The sequence below is a fragment of the Mesoplodon densirostris genome, chromosome 1 (assembly GCF_025265405.1).
Source record: "Mesoplodon densirostris isolate mMesDen1 chromosome 1, mMesDen1 primary haplotype, whole genome shotgun sequence".
Taxonomy (NCBI): Eukaryota; Metazoa; Chordata; class Mammalia; order Artiodactyla; family Ziphiidae; genus Mesoplodon; species Mesoplodon densirostris.
Genome location: NC_082661.1, coordinates 48,494,669 through 48,517,185, shown reverse-complemented (window position 1 = coordinate 48,517,185; position 22,517 = coordinate 48,494,669). Strand labels below are relative to the sequence as shown.

Sequence of the window (22,517 nt, the reverse complement as noted above, 5' to 3'; positions counted from 1 at the left end):
GGACACAAATCTGAATTTTCCAGATCGTCTTAAAACCCAAGACCAGGGGTTCTTCTCTGAACTTCTCCATCTTTCTTGCTCCTTTTTTTCTGTGCCTGTTTGCCCTCCATTCAAATTCTGAATGAAGACACCCAATTCAGAGCATTGCCACAAACATTTATTTGGCTTCTGTGTTCAGTACACAAGGGCAAATAAGACTCCCTTCCTGGACTCATGGAATTTTCTTTCTAACTGAGGAGAGAATGAAGCAATCATCAATTCCTAAGACACATGGGTTATAATGTGTGGCAATATGGCATGAGCTATGGAAAGGGTGAACCCAGCGTGCGGTGGGGACACAAAGGACAGCCTCGAGGGTCAGGGACAGGGCTAACCGGATAGTGAGCAGCACAAAGTGCCTCTGTGCATCTCCAGAGAAATGCACTCCACAAATGTGAGTTATTATGGTTATTAATATTACTAATAAACTGCCATGGACTGGATTAATATCCAGGAGCTACAAGACGAGGACAGTCTTCTGGAAACCCCAATGGTCTGCATTTACAATTTGCAGAGTGGATTTACTATAATTACTTCACACTTCATTCTGAACACTCTTAAAATTCTCTTGGGCAGCTTTTTGGTTCTTTTAGCTGTCAGAATAGATGCTCAAACCTCCTGCCAACGGTAAATTGAACAGTACTGCCTGCCGAGTGGATTCAAGTTCAGCCCACTCTAGTTCTCTTTGCTGCAAAACCTGCATTATTAATTCACATGGGAAAAGGGCCTTTGGTCCAATGTGACTCGCAAAAAATGATTCACAGCTGGGCCATTCATATTAGAAATCCCAAAGACTTTAAAACAGGTTCCTAAAGATTTCTTGGACCAGAGACAAATTAATGAATATTGGAAGGGAGATACATCTATCTTGGTTCCCCCAAAATGCCTGCATTTGGAATTTTGTTGAGTTCAAGTATGAGAGCCAAAAAAAAGAAGAAAATTTGAAAGCCAATTGTATTACTGACATTTAAAGATAGCTTTTGTACTGAACTCGTGCTTGGCTTTTTGGTCCTTAGGGTTCTAATGAAATTATTTTTCTTCTTCTTTCTAGATGGGCAGCAATGACAGCGAATGTAATCATGACAAGAAGTTTTAAAACTACAGATCCTAAAACCCAGGAAGGCAGGCACCCAGTACCCCCACTCCTGTAACAGGTATGTATCAACTCAAGAGTCGGCCCCTGGAAAAACCTTCGGTTTGGGCTACCCTGCTGAAGCTTCCATTGGGTATCAGGAGACTAGGGGATGGGAGTGGGGGGATGAAGCCAACTTTATATTGTCCCATCTGAACCCAGGTAAATCAAATCAGAATGGAAGAAATTATCTGAATGAAGTTAGCAAGAGGGAGGTCTCTCTTTTTCCTGAGGCAGAAGCCATGTGGTTATCTTCTGAATACTCCAAATATCAGTGACCATCTTTTGTTACTGTTTGGAAGTATGACATGAGCCCAAGATCAGGTTGGGTATTTTGGTCACACTCAACAGAAACAAAAACTGGACAAGTGAAGCAGAAAAGGATACGTATTAGGAGGAAAGGGGAACCCTCGTGGACTCAAGGTGAAGGCTGAAGCTCCAGGCTGGGAAAAGACAAACAGGGTGCCTGCTGCTGCTGGAAAGCAGACTCTCTCCTTGCGTCACTCCAGGAGAAACAGTCCAGTGGGCTGGCCTGGGTCTCATGTCTGCACTTGGCCCTGAGAGTTCTCTGCAGGCTCCTTGACTTTCAGCCCCACCAAGACTGAACGCCAAGGGGAGAGGAAATTCCCCAAAAGGTACCAAGTGTTCTTACTTGAAGGACGGGATGGAAGCGGAGTGTTTAAAAACTAACAAATATCTGCTAATAGTAGGTGGTATTTAATTGACTGGGGGTGTTTACTTAAGTCTAAGATTCTAATTTAGATCTCTAAGGACGCTATTTCCATCTTAATGTGGAAGTAGAGAAACCCCAGTGTTACTGAGTTCAGTCATTGCCGAGGTCAAAACCCCAGCATTCGGGATACCAAGGAGTCAGAAGACTCCTTGACTGTATCGGTAAGACCTCAAGAACAGAAAACTTGACTTAAAATGTCCAGAGTCACGGAGAGCCCCCAATTCAGCCCAATAACACAGATTCCAGACGGGGGGGGGGCTGGTGATTCTGACCCAGGCTCACAGCCCAGCGGGGCCACAAGGACTCAGGAATGTTCCTCTGTCCACCAGGCCGTCCTCAGAAAATTGGCCTTGAGTCATCATTGTTTGTCCCTCAGAGTTGCCAAGTGGATGCCTCAGTGTTATGAGTTGAATTGCATCCCCCCCAGATTCATATGTTGAAGTCCTAACCCCTCATGACCTCAGAATGTGATTTATTTGGAAACAGAGTCATTGCAGATGTAAGTAGTTAAGATAAGGTCATTAGAGTGAGTTCTCACCCACTAGGGCTAGTGTCCTGATACACAGAGGAAAGGCAACATGAAGATACACGGGAAGAAGGCAGCCACCTGCAAGCCGAGGAGGGGGGCCTGGAATAGACTCGTCCCTCACGGGCCTGCCTCTGTCCTCAGAAAGAACCAACCCTGCCCACACCTTGCTCTGGGACCCCCAGCCTCCAGAACTGTAAGATAATGAATTTCTGTAGTTTAAGCCTTCAGTCTGTGGTACTCTGTTACAACAGCACGAGCAAACAAATACAGTTTCAGGCTCCATGTCTGTACTAAAGTGAGAAAAAGGGCACCAAGAGAATGGAGACAATGGGGCTCATTCCCTTGATCAGAAAGGCAAGAGTTTTCCCAGATGTCGGAATGCTCCCACCCCTGTGGCCAGAACTAGCTGTGTGGGAGTCTGAGACCATGAGCATTTAGCCTCTGCAATTTTTTGAGAGGAAGTAGAAGAGAGAGAAGGGGGTGGGGACAGGGGCGAGGCTGGCCAGGGACAGGGGCGGGGCTGATGCTCTTCCCTTTCAGGTGCCTTCTAAACGGAACCTACTGTGCTTTCTGGGGAGCAAGTGGCCCGATTTTCAAGACAGGGCTGAGGAGTATGTAAATACCGGCCTTCCCAGGGCCCTCAGTGGTGCCTCATCAGCTCATCCAGTTTACTAGGACTTGGGGTCCTTTGCTTTCTTTGGCAGCCCTAGCTCAGCCCTTTCATTCATAAAAATGAGTCAGCCTCCCCATGAATCAGCATCCGAAACCCACCGGAGTGCTGTGGTCAAGAGGCAGGAAACAGAAAATCCCAAGGAAGGCTGGCCTCCAGGACCAAAACACAGCAGTGCTAGCACAGTGGCATCAGGCCCTGTGGGACACCTGGTGGGCGACCCTCTGTGAGGAGCCAGGGTAGGATCAGGACCCCTGCCGTGCAAGCCTTACCACCCTGGCGGCACATCTTCATCTTCCATCCCTTACAACCTTGTTCAGGCCCCTAAGCTTACTGCTCAGGCCAGCCAGGCAAGGAGGGGAGCGTGCGGGCTTGCCAGTTTCCTCTGCTGATGTGCCTGAATGGGACCACTGTGTGACAGTGTTTCATCTGTCAGCTGCTAGAATGTTCACTGTGCCAAATGCCCCCGACTTGAGCCCACTCTAGGGTCTATACTTGCTATTTGATCTAACTTTTCATGTACTCATGTGCTCATCCCCTGCCCTGGCCAGGCCTGTTCTAGGCATTGGAGGTGTGTACCCAATGGTAGTAATCAGGGTCCCAGCAGGAAGTAACATCCTTAGACAGAATCCAGAAGGGAATGCAATGAACCACCTCATACCTATTAGGATGGCTATTATCAAAAAAAAAAAAAAAAAAAAAGCAGAAATTGGAATTCTGTGCATGGTTGGCAGGTGTGTAAAATGGAACAGACAATGAGGAAAACACTATGGCAACTCCTCAAAAAATTAAAAATAGAACTACCATATGATCCATCAATTCCACCTCTGGATATGTGCCCAAAAGGATTGAAAGCAGGATCTTGAACAGATATTTGGACACCCATGTTCATAGCAGCACTATTCACAATAGCCAAAGGGTAGAAGCAGCCTAAGTGTCCAATGACAGATGAATGAATAAACAAAATATGGTGTATACATACAATGCAATACTATTTAGCCTTAAAAAGGAAGGAAATTCTGACACATGTTGCAGCATGGATGATCCTTGAGGACATTATGCTAAGTGAATAAACCAGTCACAAAAAGACAAACACTGATTCCCCTCATATGAGGTACCTAGAATTGTCAAATTCATAGAGGCAGAAAGTAGAATGGTGATTTCTAGGGGCTTGGGGAGGAGAGAATGGGAAGTTGTTTAATGGATACAGAGTTCAGTTTTGCAAGATGAATGCACTTAACACTACTGAAGTGTACACGTAAAATGGTTAAGATAGTAAATTTTATGTCATGTGTATTTCACCACAATTTTTAAAAAAAAGAAGAAAAGAATGCAATGAAGGGACTATCACAGAGGTGTAGGCAGAATTAGGGAGACCCCAGGAAGTGGAGTCACTGAGGAAGTGACAGCCACTCTTCCAGCAGCCCCAGGGGGCAAGGGCAGCAGTGTTGCTGGGCCCAGTGAGAGTCAGATCCCAGGGGAGGGGCTGTAGTTAGAGAGGACTGTAGAGTTGCCAGGACCCCACTCAACAGTCAGAAGCAGGACGTGGGGGGACAGAAATGCCAGGAAGGCTGGCTCCCCCTTGATCCAAGCTCCCACCAGCACCTCCCACTGGCCACACCCAAGGGCAAGTCAGAGAGTGAAGGATCCCTGGTGAGGCAGGCTCTGGGGGACTGTGCCCTCTTGGGGTGGCTCTGGGACAAGGGCAGTCAGCAAGCAGACAGCCTAGTGGCTCCTGAGTTCCGGGTTCTTACAGCCTAAGGAGGGGATATGCAACAAAGAAGTACATGTAGTTTTAGATTGTGCTCAGTACCCCAAAGAAAATAAACCAGGCCCTGTGAGAGAGAGTGAGGAGGGAACACCCTGTGGAATGCCAGGGAAGTTCACTCTGCAAAAACGATACGTCTGGACTTTAGGCACTGCATTAGTCAGGGTTCTCCAGAGGAACAGAACCAATAGGATGCATGTATATATACACGGAGGGAGAAGGAGATTTATTGTAAGGAACTGGCTCGTGTAACAGTGGGACTGGCACGTCTAATATCTTCAGGGCAGGCCAGCAGGCTGGACACCCAAGGGGGAGTTGAAGTTGCAGCTCCAGTACAAAGACTGGAGGTAGAGTTGCCTCTTGCTCGGGGGATCTCAGCCTTGTGGGTGAGGCCCACCCATGCTGTGGAGAGTAAACCGCTTTACTGGCATTTGACCAAAAACTGGGCACCATGGCCCAGCCAGGTTGACACGTAAAATCGACCATCCAGACCAGCGTGTCCTTCTTATATGGAGCCGCTAAGTTGAATATCCTATTCATACCCTGCACTTTTTCCTTTTGCAGAGAAAAAAAATTCCCACTTTGTAATTGCATCTGGTCATCGGGAAGCTCTAGTTTCGTGGGGAGAGGGCTGCATCCAACCCTTCCTAAATCATCACCCAGAGACGCCCACTGACTGACAGGGACGGTCTTCCTGGCTGGCAGAGGATGCAGGGGAGTAAGAAGTGCACGGACGGCTTCAGCGACTCCTCGAGCATTGGCAGTGTGCTGGACGATGCAGACAGGGAGGTGAGCAGCCTCACGGACCGGGCGTTCCGGAGCCTGTGCATCTCAGAGGACGCATCCTTCCATGACTCCGACCTGGCCCTGTCCCCGGTGTTCGGGAATTTCCACCAGAGAACGGTGAGCCATACCCATAGGAAAAGCGGCATTTGGAGCCAGTTACCATCCCAAGGCACGGAGCATGCCGGCTGGGCGGCCACGTTCCAACAGCTGCCCAAGTACGTTCAAGGGGAGGAGAAGTATCCCAAGGGCAGCCCCCCACTGACACCAGCCCAGAGGAGACTGGAAGTGCCAATTTCCGGCCTGAGGAGCAGCAACAAGCCTGTTTCCAAAGTGTCATCACTGATTAAATCTTTTGACAGGACTGAAAGCCAGCGTTGTGATAGCAGGCCTCCTCCCAGCAAGCCTCCAGCTCTCAAAAATCCCCCCAAATTTGCTCCTCTTCCAGAAAGTGGTGTCAACTTCTGCTTCGATTCTGCCTTTTTGACGGTCAGGAGGGTGCCTGCTGAAGTCTCCAGCACCCATAAGACTAACCACCAGCCTGGCAGGAAGCACAGAGAGCAGGAGTCCCCCAAGAATCCTGAAATGGCCTGTCATGGCCCCAACAGCTTCCTCCCAACGCCCGAAAACGCAGCCAACTCATTTGAGTCAAAGTTCCCCTCTCCGGCCCACAAGGCAGCCACCAGCGAGACTGGAAGGGGCCAGGAGTGGGCTCGCAAAGGGACCTTTCTTCATAGTGAAAACAGTGCTTTTGAGTCATGGAACGCCCACCAACCCAGGCTGCCCGAGAGGAAGGATGCTGCTGACACGGTCGCAGAAAACAAGGCTCCCAAGCATTACGAGGACACACCCTTGTTAAGAGAGCCCCCGGCCTCTGAGCACAAAGCCTCCCCCTGCCACATCCGGGCCGGCTGCGGTCAGGAAGAGAACAGGCTGGCCACAGGGACTCTCTCCACATCTGGAACCTGGGGATCTAGGGATCTGGGAGCCCAGGTATTTGCTACGGAGGGAAAAGCTTCCAGCTCACAGCCTGAGCCTCCATTGAAACCGACCCATGCCCCCTGGAGGAAACCAAAGTCTGGCAAGGGAGGTAAAGAAAGTCTACAGGATGCTTCAGAAGAGAAGAAGCAAACCAACTGGAGAGGCCCAGCCTTGTATACGAAGCACAATCCCCAGGGGCAATTTCCAGAAAAGGATGCTCTTGACTTGCCTGTGGACCCCCATGAGCATTACGATCCTCCTTTCAACATCAGTAAGCTTCTGACCCCTGTCATACCCAACAAGCATGTGCTGGAGTCATCCAACAGCCAGCCAGCAGAGAGAACCCCATCACCCACAGGACAGCTAAATGGATACCAAGAGAAGGAGCCCAGTGAATGTCTGTCCCGGGACAGTTACAAATCCAAAGCCCCCAGCCTGCTGTTCAACCTCAAAGATGTGCGGAAGCGTGTGAAGAGCACGTACAGTCCCTCGCCTCTCTTGAAAGGCCCTGATGAGAAAACCAGAGGCAAGCAAGAATCCCTGAGCAACGGCGGCCTCCTTCCCAACGGGCTCGAGGAAGGCCCTCCAGATGAGCTTTCTAAGGAGACACCAGCTGATGCCCCTTCTGTGTCACTCATCAGTACCCAGAAGGACCCCAAAGCGGACCCCGGTGCAGCCTCTGCAAACAACTACCTAACCCTCACCTCACCATCACCTAACACCAAAGCCCCCTTCTGTGTCAACGGCGAGGCCGCCGACAGGAGCAGCTATGAGAATGACGATGCCAATGGAGAATCGGAGATGGGCGGTGCCAGGCCCAGCTGGCGTCCAGACTCCAGGGAACACTGCCCCAGGAGACATCTGTCCCTGAAGCTTTGCAGTGGAGACCCTGAGGCAGGGAAGGCTGCAGAGACCCCGAAGACCTCCGGCCTAGAGAATGGATTCTTGAGATCCATCTCTCAAGATACGGAACCGGAGAGAGAGGCAAGCCTTCAGAATCCAAACTTCAACCAGAAATTCTCCCCAGGGCCCCTTTCTCCCGAGGAGGAAGATGTGTTTTACAGTGACAGCCAGTCTGATTTTATGCCAGGCCTCAAAAGTAAGGCCAAATTCAGCACCAGCTCTTCAGATCAGTCCTTTGCCTCGTTCGAGGATCAACAGAAGATGTGGTTCGCCGAGAGCCAGCAGGAAGACAGGAGGAATGACGTGAGTGTAGGTGACAGTCAGAAGGATGAGAAGGAGAAAGTGATGGAGGAAGATGAACTACAATACCGCACCTTGAGTAATGGGCACGCATGCGCTGAGGAGCACAGCAAGCGGGAATCCTTGCAAGGAGAAGAGGAAAGTTTGCCAGAAGGTAGCCCCAGGAAGGCGTCAAGGGAGGAAGCTAATTTCAGAGGCACTGGCATGGGGGGAAGTAAGGATACAGCTCTTGCACATGCCAAAGACCTAACCCCTTCACCATGTTCCACTTCAAACAAGCACATACTCTTTGCAATTAAAGACAACACCCTCAGGGCCACCCCTGTGATAAAACCCATCATGCTGCCCCTCCTGAGATCCATGTCCTCAGACTCCCTGCTGGGCAATGGCCACAAAGAGGAGGAACTGCCAAGGCCGGGCTGGGGCAGGGATGCTGGTCTTTGTGCCCCCGAGAGCCAGGAAATGCCCAGCACTCTGACACCCGCCAGCGTGCAAGGCACACACTTGAAGGGGGCGGCCTGTGAGGATATGGAGGACCACGGGTGGGGTGCCAGCACAGCCAGGTCAGAGACCTCCCAGGCAGCCCCAAAGGGGTACGTCCCACTTCCTCCACCCACAGGAGAGGGCCAAGGGTTGAAGCCACCCCGAGAGGCCGTACATAAAGTCATGGCGAACAATAGCAAGAGCAGTTCCATAGACCAGGGGAAGCTGGATGCTCCAAGGTGCATCCCCACGATTGCTTTGCCAGAAGGCGACCTAGAAGACCAGCCACCCCTACAGAAGCTTGGAACCTGTTGGGAAGAGCAGGCGCAAGGCTTCAAAAGTCACTTTTTGTCTACCCCCAGAGCATGGCCCCCAGGGAGAAGACTGATCCCTGGTGAGTTAGCAGCTTCCCCCACCGCCAGCTCCCTGGAAGAGAACAGTGCGTGCTCCCCTGCCACCGGCAGCATTTGGGATGATGCTTACCAGGCCCCCAGTGAGCCCAGCCTGTTGCCAGGGGAGCCTCCCCGCAGCAGCCCCTGGGCCAGCCCCCGCCCTGGCAGGGTGGCCCAGAGGGAGGACCTGACACATGCCCTCACGTGGGAGCCTGGCTCCGACCCCCAACTGGAGCCATCAGCAGAAGACCTCAGGACACTTTCTCCAAGAGGCTCGTTGTTGGACATGGCAACCAGCTCAGCTGGCCTCCTGGAGAAGCCAGAGCCTCCTGCTCAGCTGGAGAGGGCGGCTGGCAAGCCACCAGCAGTCCCACCCAAAACAGAGAAGGCCCTGCGGCGGGCCAAGAAGCTGGCAAGCAAGAGGAGAAAGATCGACCAGCCACAGGAAAAGCATGGCGAACGCCGGGAGGAAAAGCTGTACCCCGAGGACTCAGAGCGTAGGCCACCGTCCCCCAGAGAGAGGCCCCCAGCCAGGTTCCCCATGGTCCGTTCCCTGCCCCCTCCCGTGCGCCGCCACTCAGTGTCCGCCTTCTCAGAGCCGATCCAGAGGCGGCCTGGGGGGTCCCAGTCCCTTACACCCCTGCCCCCTTACCCTGCCACCCAGAAGGTCCTCCAAGACCCCCAATCTGGAGAGTACTTTGTCTTCGATCTGCCGCTCCAGGTGAAAATCAAGACCTTCTATGACCCAGAGACGGGCAAATACGTCAAGGTCTCCATCCCATCCTCTGAGGGGGGTTCCCCTGAGCCAAGCCCGCCGGATGCCCTTGCTGCTCCCTACGTGCTGTACCCGGGCTTCCGGCCCCTGCCCGTGACAGCCTTGATGCCCCTGCGCTGCTCCTCTCAGCTCTCTGCCCCCACCTTCCTAAGGCAGCGCCCTCACACCGCCGAGGCAGCTGGCCCCAGGCCCCAGAGCGCCCAAGATGCTGGCCTGCAGCTGGCCTCTGAGCCTCCCAGTGACCCCACCCAGCACTCTGCAGGCCAGTGCCCCTCGGGGCGCCCCCAGAGCCCAGGGGAGGAGGTGGGAGATGCTCCAAGCCTGAATATCATCTCCATTAACGACTTAGAGGACTTTGCCATGGAAGGCATTTCTTGAGAATCACAGCAGACTAACCCACCCCCCGATAAACCCAGAAGAGCTTACTTCTCCCTCCCCCAGAACAATCAAACACACACACACACACACACACACACACACACACACACACACATCAACTCCTACTCAGCCAACTTCCTAAAGTTTCAAAGGAAGTGGGGATCCTCAGAAAACCCCACCTGCAGGGCTCCGCAGGGCTCCCCTCCCTGGGAGGGCGCTGCTCTGCCCTCCTAACAAGTCCCTTCTGAGCCCCTTCCTGGATCCAGGATCTGCTCCACTTCTTTTCTCCTCCCCTCCCTGCTCCCTGTTCTGCCCTGGCCCTGCCACCAGGGTGGGTCCAGCCTGATTCCCTAGCAAGCTGTTCCCGCCAGCATTCCACCCACTCCTCCTCAAGGGTCGGCTCCCACAGTGAGCAAACCCCAGGACCCCCCAGAAGCACTGCACCGCGCTGAGCCCTGCCCGGCCAGCAGACCGCCCAGTACACCCCGTCCTAGGTCAGGTGTGGCACACGGTGGCCACCCCACCCTCGCTCAGACACAGCAGCCCTTTCCAGCTCACCTTAGGGGGTAAATGGCTGAGGGCTGAACCAAGGCAATCTTGCAGAAATGTTTATTTGAATAGAATGGGTTTTCCTTACTGAGGAAACTTTCCTCTGAAGGCTATTTTCTGATCACCTTGTAAAAAGTGAAACAAGTTTGCAGATGCAGTTCGACTCCTGTCTTTCTTCTGTGGGCAGTGGTGGGTCTGTGCTGGTGAGTAAAGTGTCGTGCCTTCCAGGCCTCCCATCATGACTTGGCAGCCACCCAGGGTCTCCACCCTGAACAGAGTGGCCTCGACACCCACTGCGGTCCCAGTGTCCTTGCTTGATCCTTCAACACCTGTCCGAACCTTCTCGGGCCAGGCTCTCCACCAGTGCTGGGGCAGCAGAGATGAGGAGGACCCACGTCCGCCATCGAGGATGACCTGGGACCTGAGTCAGGCCCTGATGATCCCGATTTAATAACCGGTACTTGTGCCCTATGCTCAAAAGGAAATCGTGTTTCTCCCAAGTCCCTCTGGGAGTTGGAGGGAAGTATCTGAATCAACTGAGAGGAACAGAGTGCAGTCACCACCTCTGCAGCTCTGAGAGCAGTGAGGGTCTGTGAGCAATGCCCACTGTGGGCAACGTGCTGGGAAGGAAACAGACCGGCCTCGTGGGCCTCCACCCGGGGCTTCTGCTGAAGCCTCTTAATTCTTGTGCTGCGGGAAAGACTGGGGCTAGAGTGCCTTCATCCTTGTTTAGAAGGGGCAGCTGTCAAGGCAGCTGTCAGGACTGCACTGCTCACGTCCCAGGAGACCACACAATACGTATCACCCTGGTCCTTTGGGCCAACATGCCATTTCCAGGCTGGGAAGATGGGGAGGCACCCAGCTCAGCATGTCCCAGACTCGTGCAAATACTGGGGTTTTGAAGATATTCTGGGTCGTAATTTGGATTCAGAATTTTACACTTGTTTGTTTTTCCCAAAAGTGCAGCCACACCTTAATTTCATTCTGAAAATGCTACACAAGTCCCCCAGCCTTGGCATAGCTTGTATACACCTGGTGAGTCCGCTGGATAGTTAGCCAAGAATTCAGGTAGGCCATTGTCTGTGAAATCTGATTCGCACGAGTCACTCACTGGGATGCCAGTGAAGCGAGTTGGGACCTTAGCTCTGCCACCAAATCACCAGGCATCCTCTCACCTGTTTTCATCTTACTCAAATAAGAAAGGTAATATCTCATTTCAAAATTCTCAGGGCCCAGGAAAAGATTTACCTAACAAAAAAAGAGTCCCCCGGTTAAAAAATAACCATAGTTACAGTAACCACAAGGAAAAATATACTTTACATAAGAGGAGCTTATGTTTGGGGACCAGTCATCTTCTGTCTTAGAAGCAATATGAGCAAGGATATTGCAGGAGCTAAAAGCATAAAGATAGATATTTGGAGATCAAGGTCAACTCCCCAGTCCTCTTTGCTCCTGTGAATGTAAAAGAGGAACAGGGCATCTGGCAGAATTCAGCATCGACTCACAAATCTAGAATAAGGATTCCTTAGACACTTGGCTCTCCAGCAAGTCAGCTAGAGGGAAGGCTTCCATCACTTACAGCAAAGTACCTAAATTCCTAAAAAGCAGATAATGTCTCCAGGGGGCAAAAGTCACTGAAGACCAACTCACTTGCAAATGAGTTTCTTTCAGTTTCTTTCTGTTTGGGGTTGGAGGGAGTCATTTATGCCTCCTTCCTTCCTCCTCCCCCAAACCCCGCTTCCTCCCTCCTACCCTCTTTTTTTCTCTGCTTTCCTCCCTCCCTTCACAAACATTTTCAGAGTCCCTGCGCTGTGCCAGGCGCTACACTGGGCACCAAAGATACCATGGTAATCAGATCTGATCTCTGTGCCCAGGGAATTAAAATCTAACAAAGAAAGACAGTTACAGTCCCATATGGTAAGGGATGTAATAGGGTGGCCTGAAGAGCATCTGACTCATATCCTGGAGGGAAAAAGGGCTTTCCTGCAGGAATGACACCTGAGCTGAGCCAGGAAACACAAAGTTGTGCATCAGCTTGTGAAGAAACAAGAATATCCCCCCTTTAATCTGTCTATCAAACAAAAGTGACATGTACTAAATACTAATAGATCTGTCTTGCCATATCAAAGTGTATTGGTTTAGCTAATTGTTCTTTAGCACTTCTAATCAGCACAAGCATAGAGCCAGTGTAGCCTGGCAGGATAGACCTTTGCTGATATGTCTTTCAACTTCTGAATTGAAATTTCACTCAACTGAGTTGCCCAGAAAAACCGCTGTTTCCATCACTGTGTTTAGTAGAATAGTGGTAAGAATTGTGAACATATTGTTTGTGGAAACTGTAGGTAAAGACCACGCCTACATCTTCTGTTTAGTGGACTGGCCCTTTACTATGAGTTATGGCCCTTCCAAGTGTCTCCTGGGGAGGGGACATAAACGCAGAGCACCTCGAGGGAACGATCAAAGGTCCTGGGGCTGCTCAACAGAAAATAACCAAGAGCTTACACTGTCCATCACACAGGCTGTGCCGGCCCCTGAATGGGGAGATTTGAGCCTGGTCTCAGACCTCACTACAAACCTATGAGAGGTACCCTCATTAGCTTCATGTTACTGTAAATAAGCAAAGGCACTGAGACGTGGAGTAACTTCCCATAGTCAACAGTCACCGAGTGAGGGGCCCACACAGGAACTCAGGTCTCTCTCACCTCCAGGTGGGCCCTTGAGCCCCCAGTCATGCATCTCTAAGTGTGGTCCATAAACCAGCAACCTCCACATCACCAGGGAACTTGTTAGAAGTCCAGAATCTCCATCTGCATTTTCAAAAGATTCCCCAGTGATTTGTTGGCACATTAAACTTTGAGAAGTGCTAGCAGCTCCTGTTTGGCCTGGAAAGGAGAAGATTTAGGGGAAATAAGTCGATATCTTCATGTCTCTCAACATCACCATGGGAGGGAAGAGAAACTTACACGTCTGGGTGAGAGAGTTGCAGGGATGCTGATTCACACCGACTATGAGAAAGGCATCTCTAATGACTACAGCTGTCTCCAGTGGCGCAAGTGGCTTGGGGAGAGCTAAGCTCCCTGTCACTGGAGATGTTCAGTAGAAGCCAATGACCCCTCTCCCAAGACAGGGGTGGATGCCGATGTCAAAGGGGGCCTAATGCCAGCTTTTGAGACCCCAGGCTCTAGATGGGGCTCCAGCATGCTGATGTCATGAATCCAAGTCTACACAGGGGATGGCCACGTGAGTGAAACATATGAGGGAAATGACTGCACGTAAAGGAGGAGCTCTGGGCAAAACCCAAATTCTATGTATGTGGAAGGCATTTGGGCCCAGATAACAAACACCCTGACACTGGACACAATTACTTTGTGTGGTCCTTCCACATCATTGTCATAAGTGGAGCCCCCATCTCTACTCTTCCTTGCACTGGTAGCCTGTCGTGTACCTGTGTTAGGTATATATCTGAGGGCCCTCCGTCCAGCCAGGTGACCCACCATAAGGGGCAGTGTGATTTCAAGGGGCCTCCCCATCTGTCCTGATCCACACACGTTGGCCACCCTTCCCCTGCCAAGTTTGCTGACTTCCCAGAGGGTGGATACCCTCTGATGGAAACCTTTTGACCAATATTCAATATCACTAGGGATGTTCAAATCAAAACCATAATGAGGTGTCACCGCATACCCATTAGGATGGCTACTATACAAATTTTAAAAAAACACAAAAAACAGAAAACAGGTGTTGGTGAGGATGTGGAGAAAGTGGAACCTTTATGCATTACTGGTGGGAATGTAAAATAGTGCAGCTGCTGTGAAAAACGGGATGGCAGGTCCTCAAAAAGTTAAACAGAATTACCATGTAATCTGAAAATTCCATTCCTAGGTATATATACAAAAGAACTGAAAGCCAGAGTTCAAAGAAATATTTGCATACCCACATTCATAGCAGCATTATTCACATTATCCACAAGGTGGAAGCAACTCAAATGTCAATCAACAAATGAACAGACAGACAAAATGTGGTATATACGTGCAATTGAATATCTTTCAGCCTTTAAAAGGAAGAAAATTCTGACACATGCTACAACATGGATTAACCTTGAGGACATCATGCTGAGTGCAATGAGCCAGTCACAGAAGGATAAGTACTGTATGATCCCACTTTTATGAGGCACTGAGTAGCCAAACTCGTAGAGATAGAAAGTAGAATGCTGATTGCCAGGAACTGAGGGCAGAGGCAGTGGGGAGTTGATACTTAATGGGTGCAGAGTTCCAGTTGGGGAAGGTCAAAAATGTCTAGAGTTGGATGGTGGTGAATGTACTTAATGTACACTTAAAATGGTTAAAATGGTAAATCTTATGGTGTGCAAATTTTGGCACAATTTTAAAAAACAGAACAAAAAAAGCCTTTTGACCAGCACAAACATCCCATTCACCCGAGGTCCCAGCGCAGGGTTGGAGGTTAAAGAAAACGCTGCCCCTGGTGTGGCCAAGCACAGACTGGTCTCCACCTTCCCCTGGAGACAAAGGTGCAGGGTTCGGGATCACGGTGGGTGGGCCTGCTCAGATCCACACTCATAATGACAGAGCACCTACTCCTGACTCCACAGAGGAAGATGGAGGAAGAGAAAGCTCTAGGGTCCTGCCACCCGCACCAGGTCCTCCTCTTCTTGGCTCCCATGCTCAGCAGCCTGTGCGCATCCCCGGGTGGCCCAAGCCACAGTCTTAGCCGCTGTCCCCACTGCTCCCAATCTCTTGCCCCTAATTCAATCAGACCCCAAATCTGAAAATTCTCCCTTCAGACATCTATCAATGAGCAGCCGTCTGCACCGCATCACCCCTCAACCCCACTCAGAGCACCCTCACTCCCCCCACTCCCAAGGTGACTCCCTTCCAAAACACCACTCCCCTCAGGGTAGTCCAAGGCCCTACCTAACACCCCAGGGCTCCCTGCTCACCCCGGCAAAGAGTCAGGGTCCAGAGAAGGGCGTGCAAGGCTGCCACATTCTGGGGACCCCCATCCTCTCCGGGCTCATCTCCTGCCTGTTCCTACAGCTCCTTTGGACTCCCACCAACTCAAGCTTCTTTGAGTTGACCAAATGGGCCATTTCCAGCCCCTCCACATGCTCTTTGACTCCTCTACAAGAGACGGGGCCTGTGTCTTCTCACCCACCGGCTGTGCCCTACAGAGTGGAGTCGGTGTGCAAGTCGAAGGTCAAGTCAGAAGGTGCCATGCCACTTCCATCGGTCCCCTGGAACGAGTGCCCTGAGAGTCCTCAGCCACCACAGGGCAGTCCACGTATCCTGGTTCACTCTGCTGTGGAGAAGCCCACCCTGGCCCACGTGGAGATGGCCTGGAGAGGCCCTGAGACGACACAGAGAGAGAGGAAGAGATCCGCCCCTTCTTGTTCCAGCTCCAGCTTCTGGCTGCCCAAGCCAGTGCCACCTCACTAAGCCATTCCCAGATTCCTGATCCACAAAGCCATGACAGATAACAAAGTGACTGCTGTCACTTGAAGCCACTAAGTTTCAAACTTACACAGCAACAGGTGACTGGAGGCCTCTCCTTCCCCAGCCTCCCTACCCTCTCCATGCTCACCTTCTCCCTGGACCCTCTGGACCCTACCCTCCCCACCAGCCTGCTCCTGCCCACTCCTGTGTGCCTTAAGGTGCTCTACCTTAGACCCCAACTTCTCTAGAAGGACACCACTGACGCCCTAACTCCTGGCCATGCACCTCGCTTTCCAAGTCCACCAGCATGTTGTGTTTCTCCCATCCCAGCCCATGTTGTAATTGTCTGTTTAACTGTTTGTCTTTCTCACCCCCTCAATGCTCACTTTTGGAGGGAGGGATCTTGCCTGTCCTCACTCATCCCCAGCAGCTAATATGGTGCCAGGCCCAAGGTAAGCCATAGGTAAACATCACTGAATTCCATGGAATTCTTATTCTAAATTCTAAAAAGGGTCTTTTGGGGGCTTCCCTGGTGGCGCAGTGGTTGAGAATCTGCCTGCCAATGCAGGGGACACGGGTTCGAGCCCTGGTCCGGGAAGATCCCACATGCCACGGAGCAACTAGCCCCGTGAGCCACAATAACTGAGCCTGCGTGTCTGGAGCCTGTGCTCCGCAACGAGAGGCCGCGACAGTGAGAGGCCCGCGCACCGCGATGAGGAGTGGCCCCCACTTGCCGCAACTAGAGAAAGCCCTCGCACAGAAACGAAGACCCAACACAGCCATAAATAAATAAATACAATTTAAAAAATAAATAAATAAATAGATTAAAAGGGTCTTTTGGGAGAAGAAATCCATGTCATTCTGACCTTATTTCCTCACTTTCCAAACTAGTTGTTAATACTAACTAGATGGGTTAAGCCAGTCCCACACCAGAACAGGCACTGTGCTCCCCTGATCGTGTGAGATTGTGCAGCTGCGGAGGCTGTAGCCCCACAAATACGATATCAGGCACCCAAGGCCCCGGAACAGATGTTCCATGATGTAACCCATAAGTCAGCATTCACACTTAACTAATGTCCTTTGATGAGAAATTCCAGGCCTGCCAACAGAAGGAGGCCAAAAGGGTTACCCAGGACTCACAACAACATCCAAAACCCAAGTTAGAACCAAATTATTATTTGGTCTTGTGATGATAAAATGATGAGGACATTAGACAAGTCGTACTAAGTGAAAGTGGTGAGTGTACCTGAATTCTATTTACTGACACAGGGAGGACTCGGCATCAGACCACAGTCTTCTGAAATATTTCATCATGTTTGACTGCCAAGTGGTAAGGCCAGGTTAGTACTGATGAGGTTTTAACCCTTAAGTCACCTAAGAAAAATCAAGGGTGCTCTCCTTTAGGACAAGGGGGATAAATTAAGCTGGTTATCTCTCTTCTCATCTCCCCTCAAAGTGTCTATAGTTCCATAGATGGAGAAATAAATATTATTACAAGAAAAAAAATGGGGGCCTCCCTGGTGGCGCAAGTGGTTGAGAGTCCGCCTGCCGATGCAGGGGATACGGGTTCGTGCCCCGGTCTGGGAGGATCCCATATGCCGCGGAGCAGCTGGGCCCGTGAGCCATGGCCGCTGAGCCTGCGCGTCCGGAGCCTGCGCGTCTGGAGCCTGTGCTCCGCAACGGGGGAGGCCACAACAGTGAGAGGCCCGCATACCGCAAAAAAAAAAAAAAAAAAAAGAAAAAAAATGGCTCTAAAAGATAAATAACATCACCACCTAAGGTGTCCACACATCCAGGTTTAAGTCTCTAAGTAGGATTTGAATATTATCAAGCATGGAAGAGCTTTAGAAAATTCTAGAGGAGACACTGTTTGACATCTTCACATCTCAATTAATTTCTCTATGAGTTTTTGAAACAGGGTGACTCTGAAGGTTGTTGGGAAGTCAGATCAGCCACTAAGATTCTCATGTTGCCAAAAGTTCCAACAGTGTCCTCTGTGTATGTTCTTGAGGCTTCAAAACTTAAAACTAGTTGACCCCAGCTAAGCATATTTGTTAAAGGAACACTGACCATGTTATCTTTTCTGATAACATGTCCAGCCCCCGGGGAGACCTTTCCCTCTTATACTCTGCATGGCAAGGGGGAGAGAGGGCAGAGCAGAAGCAACCAGAAGCCAGGAGGGAGGAAGGAAGAAGCCATATGCTACCCCCTCCAAAAACGTCTACCACATACTTGAATCTAATCTGAATCCTCCAGGCTGTTGGCAGAAGATGCTAAGAGAAAGGGTTTTTCTAAGAAAATCTGAGCTCATGTTGATGGCCCTGGTCTAAAATAACTCTCAGTGCAATTCCCTTCTCTCTGCTGCTTGAGCAGGGACTCCAGCAAACCAGAAGAGATGTGTCCTTCCAAGGACATTGGAAAACACTGTATTCTCTTAGTACAAAAGAAGTTTTCAGAAGTTGATCATAATTGCAAAAATTAAGGTAAAACAAAATAAATTATAAATCAGTAGAGTAATTGGAATATAAAATAGGGACTATTTCTACAATTGAATATCATATGGCAAGAAGCATGAATAAAGTTTACGCATAGAAACACAGATGACTCTTACTGGCTAAATGTTCACAGGACTAAAGTCAAGTCATAGAAGAGTAAAAAAGGGCTTCCCTCGTGGCACAGTGGTTGAGAGTCCACCTGCCGATGCAGGGGACACGGATTCGTGCCCCGGTCTGGGAAGATCCCACATGCCGTGGAGCGGCTTGGGCCCGTGAGCCATGGCCGCTTAGCCTGTGCGTCCGGAGCCTGTACTCCACAACGGGAGAGGCCACAACAGTGAGAGGCCTGCGTACCGCAAAAAAAAAAAAAAAAAAGAATAAAAAAAATTTTTTTTAGAAAATAGTAACTGATATCAATCAAATTAGAACAAGGAATAAATAGAGACATTTCATTATGATGAAGGAGCTAATTAATCAAGAAGACATAACGATCCTAAATATGTATGTATCTAATAACAGAGCTCGAGAGTACAGGGAGCAAATTAAAATCACAATGAAATGGATAATGGGTAGCATTACTTACCCAACAGATTGGCAAAATTATAAATTCTGACAATCCCAAGTGTTAACAAGGATACAGAGCAATGGAAATTCTCATGCACTACTTGTGAGAATATAACTTGGTACAAGCACTGTATTAGTTATCAATTACTGTGTAACAAAATACCACAAAACTTAATAGCTTTAAAAAAAAACTTAATGGCATAGAACAACAAACCTTTATTTTCTCATGATATAGTGGGTCAGGACTGTGGGAATGGTTTAATGTCCCTCATGAGATCGAGTCAAGATGTCATGTGAGGCTGTATTTATCTGGCCTTCCTCAGTCAAGGGATCTGAGAGCAGGTAGAGGCCACCTGCTTCCACCCCCTCCCCAGGAAAGGGAGCCCTAAAGACCTGCCACCCAGGCATGCCAGAGGAGTAAACCACCTCCTGTGCCCAACCCCACAGGGGCACCTCACAGGTACTGCTGAGAAGAGGCCTTCACCTGTCCGGAGCTAAGGCCCGGCCCCATGGACACAGTTAGGATGACTGGAGAGGAGAGACCTGTCAGAGCCTGTCCCAAGCCTTCACACCAGGAGGGACAGGGCTGAGGAAAATGATAAGGCTCCCAAATGCACACAGGAAGTAACAGACAGGAGTGTGGCTTAGCATCAGGAGGTAGACCTCCAACCACAAAGCAAGGTCCTAAGCCCCTTGCAACCCAAGAAGAGACCAGGGCAGCTTAACAGACCATCAGGACCTGCAGCCAGCCAGGCCTGGGCAATGTGGGAAGGTCACGCTCAGAGCCAGGTGGAAAAAGGAAGGCTAGGACTTCTGTGAGAGAACTGTCAGAAGGACAGAGGAATAAGAGCTTCTTGTCACTGCTCCTGCCCATGGACCAGCCAGAGAGGAGGTTCAGTACCTTCTCTGGGGCCCCAGGATGAAGCTGTGTGCCTGCTGGCACCCAGCCCCCGGCAGGCTGGTAGAGGCCACGCAGTCAGGCCATGCAGTCATTCGGAACGCCTGTGGTAAGAGCAGGTCTTCCTAAGCCAAGGGGTTTGCCTGACATCAATCACGGGGAAAGAGGCAGGTCCTTCTGGCCCCAGCCCCTGTCCCAGGGCAACCACATGAAAAATCCAGAGCCAGAGCCACCAGCCAAGCTGTCCTCAACTTCCTGACCCACTGAACCCATGAGATGTAATAAAGCATCAGGGTCGGGCTTCCCTGGTGGCGCAGTGGTTGAGAGTTTGCCTGCCGATGCAGGGGGCACAGGTTCGTGCCCCAGTCCGGGAGGATCCCACATGCCGCGGAGTGGCTGGGCCCGTGAGCCGTGGCTGCTGAGCCTGTGCATCCGGAGCCTGTGCTCCGCAACGGGAGAGGCCACAACAGTGAGAGGCCCACGTACTGAAAAAAAAAAAAAAAAAAAAAAAAGCATCAGGGTCTTAAGCCACTAATTTTAAGGTAATTTGTCACTCAGCAAGAGATCACCAAAACAATGGAACCTTCCAGCTGGTCTCCTCTGTGCTCCATTGTGCTAGAGAGAACAGAGGAAGATGAGAGTATCTCTGCTTGGGTTAAGGGGGAAGCATCCCTCAGGCCTGGAGTGGAGGAAGCGGCTGGTCAAGCAGCAAGGGAAACCTCGCGGGTGCCAAGACCCGGCCAGCCAGCCCTCCTTATTTCGAAGGTCTGGGCTCACTTTTTAGAAGCCTGGTGAGCCCCTTTCAGGTAGGCTATTATTATCTCCATTGTGCTGAAGAAAAACCCAAGGCCAAACAGCTCAGGGCACATACGGAGTGGAGCTGGGATCCAAACCCCAGGTCTGTGCACCTGCGAAGCCCACTACAAAGAGCCGCTTTGCCAACGCCTTGGATCCTCAAGGGAGAGCCCAGCCGTGCTGTCCAGCTTGCACGGGTGTGGGAGGGGTGGGGAGGAGTCCAGAAAGGGTCTCTTGAAACATATGCTCAGAAGCCAGCATGGAGCACCCTTGCCTGGCTCTTCAGCTCCCTGCACAAGCAGACGTAATTCCATCCATCCACAGAAACGTGCTTCTCCCCACACACCCTCGCTGCCAACCTGCCTCGCCCCTGCAGCTCTCCACACGGAGACCTTCATGGGAACAGGAGGGGCTCAACTGATGGCCCATTTAGCTCTCAGCAGCCAGACAGGGAACAGGTACATCTGGAAAGATACACTGCACCTAGGCGAGTTATACTGGGGGTGAGAGCCCCACCACTTGGGCCCTAGCTTTGGGTTCTGTAGGCTTCAGGCAATGCCCAGAGGCAGAGCTGTCCTTAAGGGACACTGCAACAGAAGGTCGGGTTCACTCAAAGTTAGAAAGCTCCATTCCTGGGACCCAGGTTGGGCGGGCAGCAATTGTGAGTCAGGCAGCGAGGAAACTTAAGAGCGCAAGGCTGCATCAACGAACGACCCTCAGCCCCAGGTCTGCTCTAGCACCTCTCCCCAGCTTCAGAAGTCTCCTAAGAATGTGGGGTTAGGAGATGGTGCTGGGGGAAGGGCAGAGAGGGATGCTCCGAGGGTGGCAGGATTCTAAGTTTCCCTAAGTGGGGGAAGGGAGAGAATAAAGCATGAAGAGTTCACACACTCCCTCCCTGGGCCCTCTGGATGACAATGAGGCAGAGCTGAGTCTGCGGGGGTGTCTGGGGCCCAGCCAGGAGGGGAGGCAGCCCAAGGCGGTAGGGGCACCGGGGGACCTGGGCTGCTGGGTGAGGGGAGCCAAGCGGGGGATAGGCTCCTGCACACACCAACCCCCTCATTGCAAGTTCATCCCACCAGTAAACGAGAGGAATCTTCCCCATAAAGAGTGACTCCAGGGCTTCCCTGGTGGCGCAGTGGTTAAGAGTCCGCCTGCCGATGCAGGGGACACGGGTTCGTGCCCCGGTCGGGGAAGATCCCACATGCCACGGAGCGTCTGGGCCCGTGAGCCATGGCTGCTGAGCCTTCGCGTCCGGAGCCTGTGCTCTACAATGGGAGAGGCCACAACAGTGAGAGACCCGCATACCGTAAAAAAAAAAAAAAAAAAAGAGTAACTCCAACTGATGCCATTACTAATCACTGGCCATAAAGCTACTACATAAAGAAGAGAGACAGAATGATAAATCTACAGGAGGGCTGCCTGACAGAACAATTAGACTTGGGAGACAAACATTCGTTCACAGACATCACCACCAGGCATGTATTATTAATAAAATAGACATTGAGCTCAGTAGATAATGAAAGGAAAGGGGACCCCAGCCTCCCCCACCCCAATAAAGTCTCCCACTATCCCTCAACTTTGGCATTGAGCTCTAACTGATATCAGCTCCCTGAGACTGGTGAGGCTGTCACATGATGCAGGGGAAGTCATGCTCTCTGTTTCTCCCACTCCTGGGGACAGGTACAACTCACTCAATTCCTACTGCCAACTTATATCTGGGTCCAGCTCCTCCATTGCATGTTTTATTGTCTCCCCTCCTATTATATAATAAATTATCCCCAAATTTATCAGCTTAAAACAACTAGCTGTTTCACCCTGGATAAGTCACTTAAACCCTCTGAGCCTCATTTTTTTTCAGATGGAAAGTGAGAAAAACAATAGTAAATTTATGTGAGCATCAGAA

General features: G+C 50.8%; 1 protein-coding gene across 1 annotated transcript; it reads left to right on the top strand.

Annotated features, from left to right (window-relative positions):
* The first annotated feature begins 5,579 nt into the window (after positions 1–5,579).
* C1H10orf71 (chromosome 1 C10orf71 homolog) lies at positions 5,580–9,866 on the top strand. The gene has a single exon (XM_060078097.1). The coding sequence runs from the start codon at positions 5,580–5,582 to the stop codon at positions 9,864–9,866; it is 4,287 nt and encodes a 1,428-aa protein (XP_059934080.1).
* Positions 9,867–22,517: the final 12,651 nt, after the last annotated feature.